Source organism: Hibiscus syriacus, unplaced genomic scaffold, assembly GCF_006381635.1.
Source record: "Hibiscus syriacus cultivar Baekdansim isolate YM2019G1 unplaced genomic scaffold, ASM638163v2 tig00110691_pilon, whole genome shotgun sequence".
In the NCBI taxonomy this organism is placed as follows: domain Eukaryota; kingdom Viridiplantae; phylum Streptophyta; class Magnoliopsida; order Malvales; family Malvaceae; genus Hibiscus; species Hibiscus syriacus.
The window spans coordinates 324,018-348,208 of record NW_024062826.1 but is presented as its reverse complement, the minus strand read 5'-3'; the positions used below and the strand labels follow the sequence as shown (position 1 = coordinate 348,208).

The 24,191-nt window shown below is 34.9% G+C and overlaps 1 protein-coding gene across 3 annotated transcripts; it reads left to right on the top strand.

The window, feature by feature from the left end:
* The first annotated feature begins 515 nt into the window (after positions 1-515).
* On the top strand, positions 516-11,416 carry LOC120138436 (DEAD-box ATP-dependent RNA helicase 53, mitochondrial-like). 3 transcript variants are annotated; one of them, XM_039153900.1, is made up of 9 exons: positions 517-957; positions 1,068-1,195; positions 1,642-2,053; positions 2,422-2,520; positions 2,678-2,902; positions 3,519-3,680; positions 9,381-9,793; positions 9,845-9,931; positions 11,181-11,416. In XM_039153900.1, exons 1-8 carry the CDS (start codon positions 589-591, stop codon positions 9,894-9,896), a joined length of 1,860 nt encoding a protein of 619 aa, XP_039009831.1. In that variant the 5' UTR covers positions 517-588; the 3' UTR covers positions 9,897-9,931; positions 11,181-11,416. The 3 variants fall into 3 exon arrangements, with proteins under 3 accessions (XP_039009830.1, XP_039009829.1, XP_039009831.1); XM_039153899.1 differs by having other exon boundaries at positions 516-957; positions 1,068-1,192; positions 1,639-2,053; positions 9,381-9,931; XM_039153898.1 differs by having other exon boundaries at positions 516-957; positions 9,381-9,931.
* Positions 11,417-24,191: the final 12,775 nt, after the last annotated feature.

Genomic DNA, 24,191 nt, shown 5'->3' with positions numbered 1-24,191 from the left:
AGCTGGGGCGTTAGTGTGGTTGTACGAAGATTATAAGTTGGTGGGGTTTGGATTGTGGATTAAGGTCTGGATTGGGTTGTGATTTATGGATTAAAATTAAAAAAAAATTTATTTTAATTTGTTTCCATTAAATATTAATAAAATTTTTCATATTATAATAAAACAAAAAACAAAATAATAATATATGTTATTAGAGAGATTAGAGCATGAGTAATTCGAAAGTTTAGTAATTAAACTGAAAGGTTTTAAATTTTAGAGACCAGAATAAGAGAAATAAGATATTTAAGTGATGAACAATGTATTTTATCCATTTCTTTTTACAATGACCATGAGATATGTCGTTCATTTTGAAGAGAAAAAAAAGGGGAAAACTATTTGTCGTTCGTCAAAAGATTTTCCATCAAATAATAATAAGAAAAAAATGTAGAAAACGATGTCGTTTCATAGAAGCATGGTTGCCTACTATAAAGACGCATAAACCCCACCTTCGTCTATGTGCGATTCTAAAACCCTAACATAACCCCTTTCCGTTTTCTTCGGAGCTCTCTTCTCGTCTGTTAGAAACAACACATTTTCATAAACGAAACTATGATGAACACCTTCTTAAAACGCTCAACTTCCTTAGCCTCCAGGAGGCTTCTCGTCTCCTCCGTCCAAACTCTCCTTCAACACTTCCAGTCAACAGCTGCAGCAGCTACCACTATAGATGCCGAGACTCATTTTATTAACAGATTCAAACCCTTTTCTGGCTTTCCGGGGTATGCACCGAAGGGGATCCACGCCAAATCAGGGCCGTTGAATTTCAGGGCATCCACGAACTTGCAGGCGGAGTATGCTGTCGAGGATTATGTTGAAGAGAAGGGAAGTGATGGGCTTGAGATATCTGCTCTGGGGATTGCTCCTGAAATTGTTTCTGCTCTGAATAAAAAGGGTATCACCAAATTATTTCCAATCCAGGTAAAATTATACGCACACACACACACACCCCTTGCTTTAGGCTCTTACCATTTTAATGATTTTTTATTTTTTTGCAAAAAAAATAATTTCTCCCTTCATTTTCATTGTAGAGAGCGGTGCTGGAACCAGCAATGCAAGGAAGGGATATGATTGGAAGGGCTAAGACAGGGACAGGCAAAACGCTTGCTTTTGGGATTCCTATCATGGACAAAATCATTCGATACAATGCTCAACATGGGTTTGTTGATCCCCCTCCCTTTTTCTTATTGTTAATGTTATTGATACTTTTGCTACTTTTTTATGTCCGAAATGATAAGTTTTTTTTTTGTTTCTAATTCTGAAATGAAAAGGTAAAAAGTCGCATATGGAGATTCATAATTTGCTTTTATTCTGAATGGTTAAACTATCTTCAATTTGTTTTATGCTTGAACTATGAGCTCATTTTTATCAAATGGTAATAATATGACAGTGATACCACAACAATGTAGCTTTTTAGTGTTTACTTTTAGCTTTTAGCAACTATTAAGGAAGCAAAAGGTAAATATAGCAAGTCAACAACCAAAGAGACCTTATTGATTTATATATTGATTCTTTTTGTGCTGTGAAAAACTAAAATTTTGGTTGATTATGGACAGTTTTATTACCATTTTTAACCGGTTGTGTTCTTTTGTGTTAAATATGCAGACGTGGTAGAAACCCCTCGTGCTTGGTTTTGGCACCAACGAGGGAACTTGCTAAACAAGTTGAGAAGGAATTTCATGAGTCTGCCCCCAACTTGGATACAATTTGTGTTTATGGGGGTACACCCATTTCCAAACAAATGAGGCAACTTGACTATGGTGTTGATATAGCTGTTGGTACACCTGGCCGCATTATTGATCTGCTTAAGAGGGGTACTCTCAACTTAACAGAGGTTCAATTTCTTGTTCTTGATGAAGCTGATCAAATGCTTCAAGTTGGATTTGCTGAAGATGTTGAAATCATACTGGAGAAGCTGCCTGCAAATCGTCAAAGCTTGATGTTTTCAGCAACAATGCCTAATTGGATTAGAAGCCTAACCCAAAAGCACTTAAAAAACCCATTAACTATTGATCTGGTTAGCTTGCATATCTTCTTTCACCATTATTTTCTTATGGTTATGATTTCTTGCTTCTAGTTATTGGTTCATTCCTATATTGTTTTAGCGTATTTCCCTACTGAGTTGGTGCTGTGCTGCCTTTAGCATTTGCTGTATATTTATGGAAATTTGGTGATTTGGAAATGAATGCTAGCATGATCAAAGTTTTACCATCATAATCTATATTCCAATACTTAAATTTCGGTTATTTTAAAAGTACACTTCTAATTAAGGATCAATTCTGTTTTCATTTTCATTTTTTTTGCATAATGAAGATAAGCTCTGAAAGAGGGCAAGACACATTCACCTAGCACCACTTATTTCTAGTGGCTTATGTTCACCTGCAGGTTGGAGAAGATGATCAAAAGTTGGCTGAAGGAATTTCCTTGTATTCGGTTGCAGCAGATTCGCGTGGGAAAGCATCAATTCTTGGTCCTCTAATTACAGTAAGGGCCATGCCCATGGGTTTTGTTTGTTTGTTTTCCTGCTTGGCTTTTTCACTTTTTTTTTTCTTTTCATTTTAATTCCAGTTTTGTACCCATTTCAAATTCATTATGTTTTTTTCTCAATTGTCATTGCTTTCATCATCAAATTCTTTTTTAGGAACATGCGAAAGGAGGAAAGTGTATTGTTTTCACTCAAACAAAGCGTGATGCTGATCGGCTGGCATATGCCATGTCAAGAAACTTTAAATGTGAGGCTTTGCATGGTGATATCACTCAGGCTCGGAGGGAAGCAACTCTCTCAGGATTCCGAAATGGGCTTTTTAATATTTTAGTTGCTACTGATGTTGCTGCTCGTGGCCTTGATATACCTAGTGTTGACCTGGTTAGGCTTTCATGTTACTTTCTGGTGATTCCAGGCATTTTTAGCTAGATTTGTTAGTAAATATTGTTACTTTGTTGATTATAAATGTTAATTTAATATTAAAATCCTGTGATGCCAGACAATGTCTTGTTTGATGATTTCTTAGTCATGGTACCACTTCAAGGAAAATCTACTTATGGGTCTGTTCAATGTGGCATCCTAGAAGAATTTGTATGATCTGTGATGTGTGAATTGCAAAATTTTATCTTATGGTATAATGTTGTTGGCATCAATATTCTGCACTTTTCCGTTTGCAATTGCTTGGGTCACCTATTATTTAGGCCATTTTAGAGTAGTGAGCCATGATTTTAATTGTTAAACCAATACAAAGATGCAGACATCTTTTAGAAAATTATGTTTGTTGAAATTGAGGAGTTTATGGAAGAACCGCCATGTATTTTTTGCGGAACTGCTAATTACATATGATGAATTTTCTAGTATTATTACATTTTTGGAATCCGTCATTATTTAATGTGCATGTGTTTGTCCATGCTAGCATCATTTTGAATAATGTTTCTGCATGAGTTGATATTGCGGAATTTGATCCTTGATGCTCTTTAATTTGATTCTTACATAGGTAATACATTATGAGCTTCCAAACACGTCTGAAACTTTTGTCCATCGAACTGGCCGAACTGGTCGTGCTGGAAGGAAAGGAAGTGCAATTCTTATCTACACTCGAGAGCAGAGTAGGGCTCTTAGGGTTATTGAGAAAGAAGTAGGATGCAAATTTTCTGAGGTAATATCTTGTATCCTTTTTTTGTGCATGTTTTTTTTTTCATTTTATTTTCCGTTCTTTATTAGGGGAGGTTTTTTTAAATATCTTTTACAATGTTGATGCTGTATTGAGGATTTTGAACGTTAGGAATAGGGAAGCTAAAAGAAGTTTTAATAGCTAAAGTGAAAGTTTTTAAGTGAGTCTAGCAAAAGTCAAGTTTTCAACTTTGACAATCTTTTTTTATAAGAATAGAGCCTCATTAAAAACCTCCTTCATAACCATCAAGCCCCGAAAAAAAAACGGCTATTGGGAGGAGGAAAAGAGTGCCCAAAATTTTATTGCTAAACATAAAGATACATCCAGGTACAGATCAGACACATTACAAAAGATCCCCATTTAAACATCCACAACAGACATCCACCTCACCCAACCAAAGCACCTGACCTTACACTAGCCTATGCCCGTTTTAGTTAAACTATCAGCTTCCCCATTAATACATCTGTTAACAAGCCTATTTATAACATTGAACTCTAACACTATCTTAGCAATTCCTCTAACCAGATGAACATAAAGAACTGGGCATGTCTCCGGATTGTTAATCCATTTCAATGCAATAGAGGAATCACTCTCTAAAATAAGACTCCCCTTATCCCTCCACACTGAATTCAAAAACAAATCTAAACCAGCTTGAATTGCTTTAAACTCGGCAAGGATTGGGTCCGGATGCTCTTGAGAAAAACCCCAACCTCTTATCTTTAGCATCCTTGAGCACACCGTCAATACCACTGCACCTCCAGTCAAAATTAACAGCCCCATCAACATTCACTTTAAAGAAACCCGGAGGGGGGACACCACTGTGACTTAGTCAAAACAATCTTCGAAGAAGAACGGTGCAAATCAGCCAAGGTTAAGTCTCCCATAAGGCAATCAAGAGGGATAGGGTAATTAGAATTCTTAGCCAAGAACCAAGAAGCCACCCTATACCTAACCAGAAAGAAAAGATTAATCTGATCCAACCTACCCTTCTCTAACACTATATTATTTCTGCAATTTCAAACAGTTCACAAAAACAACACCCGTCACAAATTTCCAAATTTCCGAATCCGGAATTAAATCCAACCAAGATAACAGAAAACCTTTGGGATTATTGGGGAAAACAGAGTATAAATTCCACATTCGAAGAAACCGCGCCCAAATCCCCCAAACAACTTTGCAAGAAAAGAACAAGTGGCACACCGACTCCGGCTCCAAACCATAGACCGTGCATAGAGAATCCTCGATTCCTCGAACACCCCGACTCAATAAGGCAGTTTTAACAGCCAACTTCTAGTGGAGCACCTGTCAAAGAAGAACCTCCACTTTTGGAGGCGCTAAACCAACCCATACAAGCTTAGACCAGCACAAATCCGGATTGGACAGGCTAGATACTAAGTTAAGGCATGATTTAACCGAATATACTCCCTCCCCGTTACCCTTCCAAGCGTAGCAATCATCCACCTCCAATCCAATACGAACACTATCCAACAAAAGAAGCAGTTCAATCCTTAGAGCATATTCACTCTCCATCAAATTCCTTCTCATTTGAATGTCCCAAACCCACCTCCCATTGCTAACACAACCATAGTTCACAATAACCCCATCCTTTTTAATCGACAATGCTAACAACCTAGGAAATTAGTCTTCAATGGGATGTTGCATAACCAATTATCATGCCAAAACAAAATGGACTCTCCCTTCCCCACTTGTAGAATAAGGTGATTATGAAAGCACAATCCAAAGGTATCATTCGTCTGATAGTTGTTTATGACTCATTTCCAAATCCAAGAGGCAAGGGTGGATGTATTCTTGTCCATCGCAATTGATTTCCTATCTAAATTATACTTGCAACAAACCATCCGCTTCCACCAAGACTCCTTCTCACTACTAAACTTACAAACCCATTTCCCAATAGAGCCCTATTCCTCATATTTAAATCGGAGATACCCAAACCCCCAAAATCTTTCTTTTTACAAACTGTTGACCATTTCACCCAGTGGATCCGACTTTTCTGTGCCAAGCTTCCCTACAAAAAATTGGCCATTAGAGCTTCCAACTTTTTCCGGACACCCACAGGCAGTTTGAATAATGACATATAATAATTTGGTAGCAAATTCAAGACAGATTTAATTAGAACAACCCTTCTCGCAAGGGATAACGTTCCCGTTTTCCACCCAACCAGCTTTTGATAGAAATTCTTAACTATATGTTCCCATAGAGAAACCGAATTCCGCCTTGCACCCAATGGAAGCCCCATATAATCCGTCGGAAAAACTCCAAAACTACACCCTATAGAGCTTGCCCACTCTTTGACTATATGATCTTCCACATTAATGCCGTAAATCTTACTCTTTGATAGATTCAGCTACAAACATGTGCACAACTCAAAGACTACCAAAATCCTCTTGCTATTCTTTAGTTGACCTTCTGAGGCTCTACAAAAAATTATCAAATCATTTGCGAATTGCAAATGAGAAAGTGAGAAGGACCTATTGTTGCAACCGATCTGAAAGCCATCGAACAGCCCCAACTCAATTGCTTTGGAAAGCAGCAGGTTAAGAAACTCTCCCCCTAGATTGAAAAGAAGCGGAGATAAGGAACATCCTTGGCGTGATCCCCGAGATATGTTAAAGCTTTCTGTGGAAGAGCCATTCACTAGAACCGAAATGAAAGTTGAAGATAAGCACTCTAAGATCCAAGACCGCCATCTCTGTCCGAACCCCATGTACTCCATAATTTTGAGCAAGATCGTCCAATCCAAAGTATCATAGGCTCTTCTAAAATCCACTTTGAACACAAAACCTTTCCTCCCTTTCCTCCTCCAATAATCGATGCCTTCATTTGCTATAAAGGAGCAGTCACAAATCTGTCTCCCTGGAATGAATGCAAACTGTGAAGGGCCAATCAACACTTCTATGCACGTCCTTAATCTTCTTGATAATACTTTAGACAAAATCTTATACAAACTCCCTACCAAACTAATGGGCCTATACTCCTCTATACCAACCGGATTCGGCTTCTTCGGAATAAGCGTGATAAATGAGTGATTCACGCCTTTACTTAATTTCTTCCCATAATAGAACCCCTTCAAAACTTCAGAATGTCTTCTTTCAGCACCGGCCAAAATCTCTTAAAGAAGCCCATGTTCAACACATCCGGTTTCGGCGCCTTATTACTATCCGATGAGACGACTGCCTCCCAAATTTCGTTCTCCGAGAAATTGTTTTCCAAAACGGCACTTTGCTCCTCAGAAAGCCTACTAAAATTCAGATCCAAATGCTCCACCTCCAACGTTGGCTTAAAATTATAAGCTTTCTTGAAAAATTCAAGAATATTAGATTTTATCTGATTCGGATCTGAAGTCAAATTACCGTCCACTTCCAAAGTCTTTAGAGCATTAACCCTGCCTCTATTTGATGTACACTGGTGAAAATATCTTGAGATTCGATCACCATCCTGAATCCAATTCGCCCTTGACTTTTGGAACCAAATAAGTTCGTCTTTTTTATACAAAGACCGTAACTCTCTCTTATCTCTTGCAATGGCCTCCATCGAAACCAGGGAATTCCCTTGCTGTAATTCTGCTTCCCGATCAGAAATGTACTTCTCCAAATTCTCTATCAATCTCGGTATTTCAAACGGCTATTGTTTGACCAGCTTCTAATCACCTCCTTTGATTCTTATAATAAGCTTTCGATACCCCTCCTTTTCCCCTTCTTCATCTCTTTGATCTTCCCTTCTAATGTGTCTTGAAATCCCACCTCGTCCATAATATAATTAAAGAGTTTGAAAGGTTTCAGACCCCGATTAATGTTACACGTTTCCAACGCCACTGCATTATGATCCGAAAGTGATTTTGGCATTAGGACCTGTACAATGTCTAGGAACAGCAGTAAAAATTTGTCATTTACTAAAAACCGATCCAGTCTCCAAAAAGAAGGAACTTCCCTGTTGTTGCACCATGTGAAACTCCCTCCAGCCAACGGTAGGTCCACTAGTTTAGCTTGAAACACGAAATCCCTGAAGAGCCTTAAAGAGTTCACATTCTGTGTTTTCCCAATCTTCTCATCCTGCGACAAATAAGCATTGAAATCACCTCCTATACACAAGGGATAGTCCATTGTACTAACGAAGCTAAGCAGTTCCTCAAAGAAAGCCTCCTTTCCCGAATCAACTATAGGACCATACACATTTAAAAAGCAGCAGTCTTCTTTTCTTTCCTTAATTGTTCCTTTAATTGTCATGAACCTGAACGATATTTGCTGCATTTGTGGAACGAACCAATTATCGTCCCAAAAACTTTGACAATCTTTTAGCCTCTTGAAACTGGAGCTGACCAGAACATTATTAAGCTATTTTAGCCTTTTATCTTATGTTGTAATCTTAACTAGTTTTTGCCTGGTTTTATCTGGTTTTGTTGTCGCTCTGTACTGGTTTGCACATTAATAATTCCCTTTGAACCAAAGACCTGACCAGTACTAGTTCAAACTTGCTGGTTTTAATTTGTAAAGCGTTTGTTTTCAGTTTCAGGCTAAATTTCCAGTACTAACTCTCAAATAGTCAATCTTCAAATGTTATTTGTACAAGTCGTTCTGCATTCAAATATCGAATTGTCTATATAATTAAAGATTTGTGGTGTGAGATTCTCAATCTTTGTTTCTTGGGAAATGATAATGAGTTCCTACAGCATTGGTGCAGGTGATAAATATTCTCTTGAATATGGTGAGAATAGCACATTAATTAAAAAAAATCCTAAAATAGAAATTTAACTAAATTTAACTAGTATCTATAAGATCCCCATGAACCAGACCCTAGTTTCTTTCTAATAATATGACTCCTCAATCCTCATTTAAGAATCAAAATCACCATTAAAGTGTAAAGAAGGGAGTAAATTACCATAGAATAGAAGAAAATCTTTAACTATCCTTCCAACCTGGACCTTCCTAGCTGCTTTAATACATTGTCTAGCTTTTAAATGATTGGAGAATAGTATCATATAGTCTAAGAATATTAAGAATGACATAAATTCAATGTTGCACGTAAAACATTATAACATACCTGATGTACAGAAAGAGGGGGGAAATGACCAGCTGCTATTATGACTCAAACATCTAATTCTTTTTTTTTATAGGAATCGAAGGCCTCATTAAAAAACCCCTTCTTGATTGTATGAGCTTGTAGAGAAGCTCATCAATCAGCGGAAGAGGGAAAAGAGTGCCTTAAAAATTTTATTAACCATAATAAAATACAGCCAAGGGACTATATCAAAATAACCAAAAACAAAAAACTACCCAAACATGCCAAACAGCCCTGTACAATCTACAACGACCTCAACTGTGTCTGGCCTGTAACCGAATCGGCCAGAAAACCAACACAACATTCCCACCCAAATGAGAAACCTCTATTATGAAAGAATTTTTTTCATTCAATCCTTACCCAAATGATTAGACCAAGTTATGCATAAAACATGGATTGCGAAAGGGAAAAAGTCTTGTATGCCAACCAATTACAATTAATTAACATCACATTCTAAAATGAGAACATAAATAAAATAATTCTTATAAAAAATGACCTCTTGGTAAGTAATGGTACCTGAAAGATATACATGAATTTGACATGGATTGTTATGTTACCCTATATTTTCATGTATTGAACTTATAGACTGATTGATCTTAATTTTTGCAGCTTCCTGGGATTCAGGTTGATGGTGAGAGCACTGGCATGTTCGATGATGTCGGTGCTGGTGGTCGATTTGGGTCATTTGGAGGTACACGAGATCGTGGATATGGTGATATGGGTTTTGGTCGTTCTGGTCGGCAAGGGGAATATGGATTTGGCCGTTCTGGAGGTAATAGGAGTTCCGGATTTGCTCGTAGTGGTGGGTTTTCTGATGAGATGGGTGGTTATGGAGGTCGCTTTGGATCGAATAACCGGTCTGGAAACTTTGGTGGTTCTGCATTCGGTCGTCCAAGTGGATTTGGGGAATTGGGTAAATCAGATGGTTCTAGTAGCTATGGTAATTTTGGTACGAGACGTACTAGTGGATTTGGGGACTTTGGTTCAGGCAATCCAGGTGGATTTAATGACAATCGTTCTGGTGGATTTGGTGGTAATCGTTCAGTCCAAAGTGGTGGAAGCCATGGTGATTCTCGATCTAGTCGTTTTAGCAGCTTTGGGGGCTCCAATGCTGATAATGATTAGGGAACTGGAAGAACATCCTTCTAAATTCCTTTGAGGTAAGCATTATATAGAAAGCAACTTCTTATATCAATTTTGTAACAAACATTTTACCCGTGAATGGTATTTTTTTTTGGCTTGATTGACTGGTGCTACCTTATTTTCTATGCATTTGTATTACTTATCATCTTTCCCTTAGTCTTTCTGGAATTAGTTTTCTCTGTTAAAGCCTTCTAGATTGTGGTGGATTAGATTAAATGTGAATATGATCCCTAGAGGTACCTTTTTTTTCTCTTCTGTTCTATATTTCTTCTTTTATAGAAATGGAAAACTGCCACTGTATTTATGTTGAAGTTCTTATTTTCTAATATGCCGTAATAGCATACATATGTCCCCTATTTAATACTTATTAACTGCTAATAAAGTACTTTGTTGGAAGATAAAGTTTATCCAGAGATAAAGATAATAAGGACTCCTAATCTTAAAAGACTCCTAAAACAGTAGGTACTCTTAATAAAACAGTAAACATAGTTAGGGCTCTAATGCAATTAGACAACATAAATGTTTACAAAATCTGCTGCTGATAATACTGAAAAAATCTAAGTCTTTGTTTGGCTGACACTGGATTTCAAGGATACAAATGATTTTCGATGATATAAACACAACCGAAGACAAATGCCTTCTTGATTTTAGTTATTCATTTTGCTGGTATGGGAGTTGGATTGGGTTTTCCTTTGGGCTTTTGGTTTATGATTTGGTGGTGAGTAACATGTCCTCTTTTCTTTGTGAGTATGGTGTGGTCGGAGGAAGAAATGGTTGGCACTGGTGGAAGCTGGAGCTTTGGTGACAGGTCACTGAGTTGATGATGTAAAAGTAATGTGCTGTTGGGATTGGGGAAAGTGTAAGACCAGTTTTCTAAAACAGTGGCTATTTCATGTTTCTTGCTTCATAGAGGATTGACTACTAAAGGTTTTTTAGCTCCATTATTTTCTGTCAATCTTTTTTTTCTGGTGCCTTCCGAAGTCCAAACTTTGGACTATGCACCAAATGACTTTTCCAAGAGTAATTTTTCTTCAGTGGAGTGTAAGTTTTTGGATGACCTGTTTTCCCTTTAAGGTCCTATCTTCATTTTTTGCTTTATCACATTAATTTGATGACAGAAAGTGCACTTACTGCATAAACCTGATTCTTGTATCATGCTGCTAACAAGTGCTTAGTTCATCCCCTTTACCCATTTGCTAGGATGTTATTGACAGGTCGTTTGTTTTCTATGACACATTTGTTTTCATTTGCATTTTGGAATGACATGGAAGAAGGCAGCAACTCCGGTGACTGCTTCCGATGGGAAACAGATACAGAGAAGCAAGGAAATTTTTTTGGGGGGATGTGAAGAGTTTGTTGGGAAGAAAGAAAATGAGGTAGAACCCCAATCCCCTGTCAGGACTCAAGTCTCTGCTAATATTATATATACTAGTTACTCGCATGGGAATGTTTAAAGATGCTGACTATTGTTATTTAAGTTGATTATATCTGAAGGAAAAAATGTAATAAAAGATTCATTGTGGGAGAGTGGAATGATCTTCTCCGTCTTTTTACCGTTCAATTCCTATTGGTGGCCTGGAATGGAGACAAGGGGCGGTATGCATTGGCCTTGCCCACCGCACCCAAAATTTATCCTGGTCCCAGCATAAAATGCTTGGCCTCACTCTTGTTTTGCTGGTGGTTGTGCATGCCCTAATGCTTGCTTTTTTGTCTTCCCATAACCCTACCCTACTGTCCTTGTTATTTTGTTCCTTCTAACCAAACCATATCAACTTATTCGTTTCCTTATATCATATTGTGTAGGATTAGCTTTCTTTCCATCTCTAATCAGGTTACCTACACCATAATCCCGATAGACCGAGTCGGGAATCATATCTATAATGGTAGGTAGCCGCTGTTACCGAACCTATAGGCGTGTTGTTGTCTTCAGTAAATAGGTTTTTAGCTTGACTATGATTCTGTATTCTCGAAATGCCTGCTTGTAAGCGTTTGGTCATGTTCTTTAGGTATAGTTTGAGCACTTATTTTTACATTAACCCAAATAGAAAAAAACGCTTTGGATCATTTGCATGCGACTCTTGTAGCCAAATCTGGTTGTCAACGATAGATTATGGGAGCCAACATTAATGTTTTCACTATTTTAGCAAGTTTTCGGTTTCTTTTTTTGTGATTTGAAGGCCTAAAATTAAGTTGTTTGGTAAGAGGAATGATATATTATTAATTATTAGATGTGAGATTACTTATTAAATTATTTAAGATTACATTACTAGTTTATTGATTGAAAAAAAAAGCTGAGATTATTTTAGCATGTTTTATTAAATTATCTTTGTTATAATTTTTAAATATTTTGATATGTTAAAATTTATGATAATAGAAAGAAAATTTTAAAAATATTTTAAGATAATTTATCAGAAATATAAAAAAATCGAAAATTAATTTGGGCACTTCAAATTTATTTTGGTTTTTGTTTTTCTCATGATAAATTTACAAATGAATTTGATATGTTCATTTGGATTTAGATATTTTATGTTATTTTCATTTTTTTACATAATAGAAAATATTAAGGAATATGTATTTGGTTGTAAAATTAAAAAATAATTTAAGGAAAATAAAAGCAAAAATAAGTTAAAATATGAAAACATAGAAAAGATGTTTACATTATTTTCATTGAAATTATTTTGGAAATTTAAAAAAATATGATATCATGAGATCTAGAATTTTAACTTACATAGATTTAAATCCTTCTAATAATAATTTTTTTACTTAATGGTATATGATCCCTCAAAATTTTGTTAAAAAGCAATGTGATCTTTTAACTTTTTCTACACACAAGGTGGTTTTTAAATTGGTTTTTTTAATAATTTAATTTGTTGAATATCTTAATAATTGTTTATATTTTAAATTTTAAATTTAAATACTTTCTTATTTTTTTAAAAATTAAGTAAGTCTTCAAACTTTCTAAAAGAATTGATTAGGTTTCAAACTTATTCAAAAATATCAATTAAGCACATTACCATGTCATCGTCCATTATATACTATCATATCAACATCGTAAACTGTCACATCAGCATTGTAGATTATTATGTAAGCATTGTGAACTGTATGTAAGCGTTGTGATAGTCATTTTAACGCTTGATTCTGATAATCAAATGATTTTTTTCTCATATTAAAGGTCACATTTAATATAAAAAAATTAGGGACTAAACTAATTTTATTTTTCAATAATTTTAAAAAAGTGTTGCATTAGTAACTGTCGAGATATAATACATTTTGATCAGTATTGTTGTGCACACATTTTATGATGAAACAACAACTAATTAGCTATGAAATTGATGTAGCTATAATTTTCATTAAGAGTGATAATACCACTATTATTTGTCTTGTTAAGAATCTCATCCAACATTTTAAAATTAAACATATTAAAATTAGACATCATTTCATTAAAAATTGTTTTGAAAAATGCAATTCTATAATATGTAGACATTTTATGAGTATTTCAACCCAACATTTTAGTTCAACGAATAATATATTTAATATTTTAAATTAAATATTTAATTTTTCAAATGCATAGGATTAAAATGTTCATTTTAATTGTAACTTTTTTTTAACATTTCATCCTAGTACAAAGATAAATTAAATCTAACATTCTAAAAGTTAAAATCTCGTTTGAACTAATTAAATTTCCAAAAAGAAGGTGAAAGCTACATTTATGTTAATTTGTTATAATTTATCACACTTATTTTCTTGTGTTTTTTTAAAATAAATAGCATATTCATCAACAGGTTGATTCAAGTGGTAACTAATTTGATAATATTATTTAAGTAGGTCTTAAGTTTAAGTCATTGTGTATGTAAAAAATCCTCATTAGGAGACTCATCCACTAAAACCAGGTGTGCGACACGGGTCAGTCTGAATTAGTTAGGGCTGAAACGGGAGGACAATTAAAAAATAATATATTTAGGGATTAGTATGTGTTGTGTAGGGTCGAGCCTACTTGAAACAAATATATTAATAAAAATATTAATTTTATTCGATAAAAACATAGATTTAATTAAAAAATAATATATAGATGATTGTTATTACAATTATCCTTAAATATATAAGATACAATTGTATTATTTTTGGGGTCGGGTTATATATTTTCACCTTAAACCCTAATTCAGCTCGACATAAACATGTCCTCTAAAACATTTGATCCGACTCGACTCGAACCCAATTATTTTTAAAAATTCGACTCAATAGAATTGAATCGGGTCGAAACTTGTAAGATTCAAGTCTCGTGTCTAGTCATAAGTTTATTGTTTAAATTAAGGGTAAAGTATATTAATGGTCACTGAACTTTTCTAAAGCTTTCATTTAGGTCTCCCAACTTTTAAAACTTGAAATACAGTCCTCCAACATTTAGTCTGTTTGCAATATGATCCCTGACCGTTACACTATCGTTAGTACGTTTGCAATATGGTCACTGAACTTTTCAGGTGCTTGTATTTAAGTCCTTCAACTTTTAAAACTTACAACACAGCCTTAATTTTATTCCAAACCCCAAATTCCTTTTCGATCTCAAATTTCCTTTTTTTCTTCTATATTCTCATTTCTAGCGTAACTTTTTAGCCGGGGATGCATGGGGAATTCTAATCTAACTTTGAATTATGTGGAGGTGTTGACTTGAATAAGGTTCCATTGAGAGAAGACCCGACCAAGACACTATCGGGACCATCAACGATTCAAGGTGTAATGATAGATACAAGTCATCTCAAGTGAAACATAGATGATGGATGAAATGCTTGTGAGAAAAAATGGGGTTAGAAATGCAGAGTTGACAAATACTACTAAGATAAACTAAGTATCATTGTTGAAAGTCACCCACAAAGCTGGAATTATTTTGTATAAATGACATATGATAATTTATTCGTTTAATCCTTATGGTTAAAGATTTTCCAACAGATGATCAAATATAATGAAATCCCAAACAGCTCATTCACCTTTCAATCTCTTTCGCTCGCATGCACTCTCGTTTGGTTTTTGTTCTTTAATTTTCCGCCATGTAAAATTGTAAACCCATGCAGTGCTCTGTCTTTCAACTTTTTATTTACAAAGAAAAAATGGAGGAAGAATTGCTGGAACGCAACACCGATTGCGTTTATTTCTTAGCATCTCCCCTCACTTGCAAGAATGTATTTATTTTCTCTTTTGGGATATCCGGAAGTAAGCTTTTCCTCTATCGCATTTTCCCATTTTCAGCTCGCATTGTGTGTTTTTTTGTTGAATTTTTTATGTTTCTGGAATTGCATGTTAATGATCTGGATATTCAGTGTTAGTTTTGAACCAAACCATCTAATTTTATTTCCTTCTTCTTAATCAAAACTTTTAGTACTCCTTATGAAAGATATTCAGTTCATCAAAATAGAAGTGAAAGAATGTCCTAGGCTAAATTTTTTTGATCTTCTTGTTTGGTTTTTTCTTTAAATCATGGAATTGATTATGAGTATCGACATAGTGAAATCGCCAGACTCAATCTGAGAGACTGCTAGTACTAGTTTACTGGGAATTGTATTGATTCAACTGTGGTTTTCGGCGTCATGTAAGCTCGTATTCTTTTTAATAAGTTCATGTTGATTATGTGACTGAACGAATTGGATTTTTTTACATGTTTTGGAAATTTTACAGTTTAATCTGTATTGAATTATAACTTTAGAAGATAATTCTGCATGCACGTAACTCGAAAGGCATCATGAGAGGGTAGTATATTTACAACAGCTACTTGATATGTTGCCCAGTCATTGCACATTTGCTCCTTCACTTCTGGCATATATATGTTTGTGGCAGTGTCCTCTATGTTTTACAATATCTTTTAATGCTGACATGCCATGAATTTACAAGAATTATGAGGTCCTATGATTTTAGTTTCTCTATATGCTTTAGATTCTCGTCATGTTTGGCTATTGAGGAACATTAAACATGGAGCATTAGAAGCAATTATATGTTAAAAGGGTAAGCCATTAATGTATTTACAACTGGTAATGTTGTATTTGGCATCTAATGTCTATCTTAAACAACCCATTTGACGCCTTATCTTTGGAGTGACTATGACTGAATCTCTTTCCCTTTATTTATTAAGTCCTTCTTTTGAATGAGTTATTAATTAATATTTGTAACATCCTCAATACCGAGTTAGTGACTAAATTGTAAAACTTTAGAATTTGGTGACTAAAGTAGATAATTTGAAAAGTTTAGGGACTTATATAGAAATTTTGTGTAGGATTGAATTTCAAAGAATGATGAATATAAGGAAAAAATTGTCAATTGATAAATAAATAATTAAATTGGGAGTGGTTATATTAAAACCACGTGGAAGTAAAAGGAGGCAAATTAAAAGTTTCTAGAGTTCTATTCTTCTTCTTCCTTCTTCATACGTAAAAGTCAAAGCAAAGGTGAGTTTTCTTGTTAGTTGATTTTTAGTTGAAAATTAAGTTTGGTTTTGATCATTAGGTGATACTTAAGCTTAAGGAAAACTTAAGTTCTCTTAAAACAATTAGATGAAGGGGATATAATGAATAAAGATGAGGGGTTTTAAATGAAATCTTTGTAAAGAGGTAGTAATTAGATTTCAAGACTAAATTTGACTTATCATCAGTGGAATTAAGGAGTATGAAGTGTTAGAATTGAAATTAGAACCTGTTGAAAATTTGGTATGATTCTTGATTTCTATATAGAGGATAGAATTTGAAAGATAAAGATGTGATAAATGAGCACACATGGGTTTAAGTATGAATATTTGAGTTTAGAGTATGAAAGGGAATGAAACATGAAGAATTTAAGTGATATGGATTAATTTTGAGCTTAAGAAGTGAAATCTGGGCTTTGGGTATCGGTATTGCTTCATCCAGTACCGATACTTCAAGAGCAAAATAGGGATATTTGGTACAAGGGTATCGATACCAGTTGAACAGTATCGATACAAAAGGTATCGATACCATAAGAGCTGTATCGGTACAATTTTTTAAATAATAACATCGAATGCAAAATTGGTCTCGATACCCGGATTGGTATTGATACCACAACTAGGGAAGTATCGATACCCTACAGGGGGTACCAATACTACTTTAATTAGAAAAGGAAATTTAGTCTTTCTTATAGTCCAAGAAATTAAGGATTCGAATCATGATATTGGAATGTTGATATGTGTATAAATGTATGATTTTGTAGACATCGAGCGTAAGCAAGTTCCGGAATAATCAAAGAAGTAGAGCAGTCAAGAGAGAGATACAGTTCTAGGAACTGATTCGAATTAAGTGAGGCTAAGGTGAGTGCATATCATAGTTAGTATAGATATTGTTTTATGGGAATAAACTTGTGATAAGTCTAATTCCTATATTTGATTTCACGATTTCATATTCATATACATACATAAGTTATAATTATAATGAGTACATGCATAACTCATACATGCTTCCATATGATATAATATATGATGTATGCAATTATAAGTGAACAAATTCAAGTTATGCATTATAAGACAAGTGATCATATATGTACATGTGATTTGTTCATATGAAAAATGATTTGAAAATGTAACATGTATTCATATTTAAGCCCAAGTTATTTGATATGAGAGTTGTAGGCATAATTGGCATGCCAAGAGTTGAGGGTTATAAGTGGTCCTTCGGGACATAATGGTCTTTCAGACAAAGTGGTCATTCGGACAAATTTTAAGTGCCCCTAGTGGGAATTTATTCGAGCTGTGGTGACATCATTTGATCACAACCTTAGTGTACTCACATACCTCCTGTTATCAATAATATATGGGCATTTAAAGATAAATTGAATTGAAACTCTCATAAGAAGTTAGGTTTCATTTGTGCATGTCATGAACATATATGTTATAGTTTAGCAGATATATGCAAATGGTAGTGTTACAATGGAGTGATAGTAGTGCATGTTTCATGAATTCATTGTTATATATTTTATTATGCTTCATTAAGTCTGTGACTTAGCGTGTAAGTAATTTATACGTAGGTACCAAGAAACAGGAAGATCAGAATTAGGATTTGCAGGGACAACATAACTCTACTATAAGATCAGATCAGAAGTAATTCATGAAGTATGTATTTTGTTGTATCAAGTGTATTGGCATGTAAACAAGGTGTGAATTACATATGCTCTGATCGATTTTATATTATTTTGATCCAACTTATGTAAATTAACAAATTTTATTTTAATAAAAGTTTAAATTTTCATGATTTTTATAAAAGTCAAATTTTTTATTAAAAAAATCAACGTGACACCTCGAATTTGTATCCGGGTCGAGTACGGGTTGGGGGTGTTATATTTATTGGTATCAGAGCCAGGTTTAGCCGGTTCTAGGCCTAAACCGAAGTCTAGAATAATTTTAAATGTATATATGTCAACAAAATAGTGAAAACTTCTTATCTGATAGAATAATGAGTATGTTGTTTTGCTAATAAAATGATACGATTATATCTTATTAGATGTCCTGACATGATAGTTCTCAAAGTGAAGAGGGAGATGATAGGCCCATTGAGAGTAGTAATTCACCTGCCATGGCCAGGCAAGGTGAAGAACATGCACCATCTGAAGTGTCTGTAGTGATCAAGGTATTTTCTTCAGGACGTTAGACGTTGTCTTAGCGTGTTTCCAACCTCCTACTTCTTTAACTTAGAGAATGAATGTTGCGAAGGAGTTGAAGGGTTTAGGAGCTCCATAATTTAGAGGTGAAGCCAAAGAAGGTCTTGTTGCTGCGGACCTTTGGCTTAATGATGTGAAAATCATGTTGGAAGGACTTCATTGTTTCTTATTCGGAGAAGCTGGATGGAGTGGTCTCCTTGATCCGAGGGCAAGCAAGAATTTGGTGGACTAATGTTACACTAAGAATGAATAGTGATCAGATAACTTGGTACTTGTTTTTATAGGAGTTCAAGCATAAGTATATAAGAGATCAGTTCATCTGACAAATGAAGCAAGAGTTTATGAATCTGAAGAAATGAAATCGCACAGTGTATGAATATGAATGTGAGTTCAACAAGTTGAGCCGCTCTATTGTCGAACTTATTTCTACAGAGAATGATGCTTGTCAGTGCTTTGTGGAATGATTGCGTCCTTGATTGAAAGAGATGTTGATTGTTGAACATGTCCTCGTTTCAACAAGTAGTTAATCGTGCCAAAGCTCTTGAAAGAGCTCAGAATGAAAGGTTTTGAGACCAAAGAGCTAGACGTCTAAAAAAATGGGTGCTTCTTCAAGTTTCACACCAGTAAAAAAAGGTAGAGATGCTGGTTCTCAATCCCAGGCGAGATCGGAGATAGTTGCATCATCCGCCAGAGGATCGAATCTGATGAGAGCTAGACAAACTCATTCTATGGGATCTGGAACTGGGAGATCTAACCAGGGCCAAGTCATACAGTGTCCAAATTATGGAAAGAATAATCCAGGGTTATGTAGAATGATTTCTGGAGCTTGCTTCAAATGTGGGGACATCGGGTATTTTATCCGGGATTGTCCCATGATAGACGGGGAGTTTGCACAGTCGGAGAGGTCTGTTACTATGACTCAGAGAGAAGGGGTAGAGGTAGAGAAAGAAGTCAGCCAAGTCCTCTACTCAACAAGAAATATGCTCCACTACTCGAGTGTATAATCTCAAGACTAATGAAGATCGAGATTACCTAGAGATTATTGCAGTTATTTTTTAATTGCATGATAAGAATGTTTTAGTACTGATTCATTCGGGTTCTATATATTCTTACATTAGTAGTAAGTTAGTGAGGGAATTGAACATTCAGTTAGAAGCTACTAGCAATGATGTGATAGTGACAAATTGTTAGGGTATAGTGCTCGAGTAAATATGGTGTGTCGGAGGTGTCCCATACAGGTTCAGGGAATTGAATTCCCTTCTAATCTGATGGAATTACCCTTTGACGAATTCGAAGTGATATTGGGAATGGATTGGTTATATCATTATCATGTTAATGTTGATTGTAGACTAAAGAAAGTAACGCTGATCAGTTCAGAAGGAGTAGAAGTTATTATATTTAGTGAAGGATGAAATCCATTGGCAAATGTAATATCAGTGATGTTAGCAAATAAATTACTGCTACAGGGATATCAGGGGTTCATTGCTAATGTGTTGGATGTTAGAACCAAAGAAAAAAGGATTGAAGAAATTCCCATAGTAAGAAAATTCCCAGATGTATTTCCTACAGAGTTTCCAGGTTTACCTCCAGATAGAGAGATGGAATTTCAATTGAGGTAATGCCGGAAATAGCACCAATTGCAATGGCACAATATAGAATGGACCTAAAATAGTTGCAGGAAATAAAGATTCAATTACAAGAATTGTTGGACAAAGGGTTTATTAGACCAAGTGTATCACCTTGGGGAGCTCCAGTTTTATTTGTAAAAAAGAAAGATAAATGTATCTCTGCATTGATTATAGACAACTCCATAAGGTGACTAACAAGAATAAGTATCCCCTTCCTAGAATTGACAATTTGTTTGATCAGTTGAAGGGAGCTTCAGTGTTCTCCAAGATTGATTTGCGGCCGGGATATCATCAATTGAAGATTCAAGAGAAAGATATTCCAAAGACGACATTTAGAACGAGGTATGGTTAATATGAGTTTATTGTGATGTCTTTTGGAGTTACAAATGCACTGGCTACTTTCATGGATCTAATGAATAGAATATTTCAACCATATTTGGACCAGTTCATAGTGGTATTTATTGACGATATATTGGCGTATTCGAAGTCGGAAGAAGAGCATAGTATGCATTTGAAGATAGTTTTGCAAATTTTGCGAGATAAGAAGTTATATGCTAAATTATCTAAATGTGAGTTCTGGTTGAGCGAAGTGACATTCCTTGGACATGTAATTTCTGTGAAGGAATTCGAGTGGATACTCAAAAGATTAAAGCCATTATAGAGTGGGAAGTTCCAAAGAATATGTCTGAAGTTTGAAGTTTTTTAGGGTTTATCGATTATTATCGAAGATTCGTTCAAAACTTTTCGATGATAATTTTACCCTTAACTAGGTTGATGAGGAAATATGTAAAATTTGTTTGGACTCTGGAATGCCAAGAGAGTTTGAAATGTTAAAGAAGATTTTGACAGAAGCTCCAGTGTTAGTTCAACCTGGGTCTGACAAGAATTTTATGATTTATAGCGATGCGTCCCATAATGGTTTGGGATGTGTGTTGATGCAAGAAGACAATGTGGTGGCTTATGCTTCGAGACAATTAAAATCGCATGAGAAGAATTATCTAATGCACGATCTAGAGATGAATGCAGTTGTGTTCGCTCTTAAGATATGTTGTCACTATCTATATGGCAAACATTGCTATTTATACACCGATCATAAAAGTTTGAAGTATTTTATGACTCATAAAGAGTTGAATTTAAGATAAGAAGATGGGTGGAATTTTTAAAAGATTATGATGTGGTGATTGATTTATATCTTAGAAAAGCGAATGTAGTAGCGGATACATTAAGTCGAAATACGTTTTTAGCTTTGCGAGCTTTAGATACAGATTGTCATTAAATGGAGATGGTACAATATGTGCGGAATTGAATCTTAAGCCATTATGTCTAGATCGAATTAAGGAATTATAAGCAAAAGATGAAAATTGTTTAAAGAAGTTGCAACAAGTAAACAATGAGGAGATAAAAGATTATGAGATCAAGTCTAATGGGAACCTGTATTACCGAGGGAGATTAGTGAATCCGGATGATTATGAGTTAAAGAAAGAATTGTTAACAGAAGCTCATTGTATTCCATTGACGATGCATCCTGGAGGAAACAAAATGTATATGGACCTCAAGAGTCGATATTGGTGGCCTGGGATGAAAATGAATATTACAGAATTTGTATCCAAGTGTTTGACTTGCCAGCAAGTCAAAGCCAAGCATCATGTTCCGTTAGGATTGTTACAACCAATGTCTATTCCTCAGTGGAAATGGGAAAATGTAACGATGATTTTGTGACGGTGTTGCCTTTAACTCCGAACAAAAAAGATTCAATCTGGGTGATTATAGATAGATTGACTAAGTCAACTCATTTCATTTCGGTACGAGTTGATTTCTCCATGGATAAATATACTGAATTGTATATCAGAGAGATTGTACAATTATATGGTGTACCTATTTCCATTATTTCTGATCGAGATCCTAGATTCACATCATGGTTTTGGAAGACTTTGCATAGAGCATTAGGAACTCGATTGAACTTTAGCACAACGTTTGATCCTCAGACTGATGGACAGTTTGAGCGGACTGTCCAAATTTTGGATGATATGTTGAGAGCCTGTGTAATAAAATTCAAAGGATCATGGAAAATATACTTACCACTTGCTGAATTCGCTTACAAAATAGCTATCAGTCAAGCATCAAAATGGCTCTTATTAAGCTCTATATGGAAGAAGATGTCGTACGCCCTTGAATTAGTTTGAACTTAAAGACAGAGAAGTATTCGACCCTAAATTGATTCAGAAGTGGAAGAAAAAGTTCAAGTGATTCAGAGTAATCTGAAAGGAGTAGCTGATAGACAGAAGTCATATGCGAATCTGAAGAGAAAAAAAATTGATTTTCAAGTTAGGACAGTATTTTAAAGGTATCTCCTTGGAAGAAGGTTTTGAGATTTGGAAGAAAATGGAAGCTTAGTCCATGGTTCATTGGACCCTATGAGATCATTAAGAGAGTGGGACCAGTGGCATATAAATTAACTTTGCCACTTGAAATGGAGACGATACATGATGTCTTTTATGTTTCAATGGTTCGGAGATATAGATCTAATCCCTCCCATATTTTGACATCAAAAGAGATCGAGATTCAACCTGACTTGACTTATGAGGAAGAACCAGTCCAAATATTAGATCACGAGGTGAAACAGTTAAGGAATACGATGATTTCATTAGTCAAAGTATTGTGGAGAAATCACAAGATAGAGGAAGCAATGTGGGAGCGTAAAGAGGATAAGAGGAATCAATACCCCTATCTCTTTGTGTAATGAAAATTCGAGGATGAATTTTCTTAAGGGAGAGATTTGTAACATCCTCAATACCGGGTTAGTGACTAAATTGTAAAACTTCAGAATTTGGTGACTAAAGTAGATAATTTGAAAAGTTTAGGGACTTATATGGAAATTTTGTGTATGATTGAATTTCAAAGAATGATGAATATAAGGAAAAAATTGTCAATTGATAAATAAATAATTAAATTGGGAGTGGTTATATTAAAACCACGTGGAAGTAAAAGGAGGCAAATTAAAAGTTTCCAGAGTTCTCTTATTCTTCTTACTTCTTCATACGTGAAAGCCAAAGCAAATGTGAGTTTTCTTATTAGTTGAAAATTAAGTTTGGTTTTGATCATTAGGTGATACTTAAGCTTAAAAAAGGCTTAAGTTATCTTAAAATAATTAAATAAAGAGGATATGAAGGATTAAAGACGAGGGTTTTTAAATGAAATCTTTGTAGAGAGGTAGTAATTAGATTTCAAGACTAAATTTGACTTGTCATCAGTGGAATTCAGGAGTATAAAGTGTTAGAATTGAAATTAGAACCTACTGAAAATTTGGTATGAATCTTGATTTCTATATAGAGGATAGATTTGGAAGATAAAGTTGTGATAAATGAGTACAAATGGGTTTAAGTATGTGTATTTGAGTTAAGAGTATGAAACATGAAAAATTTAAGTTGATATGAATTAATTTTTGAGCTTAAGAAGTGAAATATGGGCTTTGGGTATCAGTACTGCTTCATCCGATACCGATACTTCAAGAGTAAAATATGGACATTTGGTATAGGGGTATCGATACCAGTTGAACAATATCGGTACCAAAGGTACCGATACCATAAGGACCGTATCGGTATCATTTTTAAAACAAGAACATCGAATGCAAAATTGGTATCGATACCACAACTAGGGAAATATCGATACCCTACAAGGGGTACCGATACTACTTTAAGTAGAAAAGGAAATTTAATCTTTCTTATAGTCCAAGAAATTAAGGATTCGAATCATGATATTGGAATGCTAATATGTGTATAAATGTATGATTACGTAGACATCGAGCGTAAGCAAGTTCTAGAACAATCGAAGAATTAGAGCGGTCAAGAGAGAGATACAGTTCTAAGAATTGATTTGAATCAAGTGAGGCTAAGGTGAGTGCATATCATAGTTAGTATAGATATTGTTTATGGGAATAAGACTTGTGATAAGTCTAATTCCTATATTTGATTTCACGATTTCATATTCATGTATATGCATATGT

Coding starts and splice junctions, on each gene's coding strand:
- LOC120138436 (XM_039153899.1), top strand. CDS start 589: ATGATGAACACCTTCTTAAAACGCTCAACTTCCTTAGCCTCCAGGAGG. Junction 958..1,067: donor CCAAATTATTTCCAATCCAG/GTAAAATTATAC, acceptor TTTTCATTGTAG/AGAGCGGTGCTGGAACCAGC. Junction 2,903..3,518: donor ATATACCTAGTGTTGACCTG/GTTAGGCTTTCA, acceptor ATTCTTACATAG/GTAATACATTATGAGCTTCC.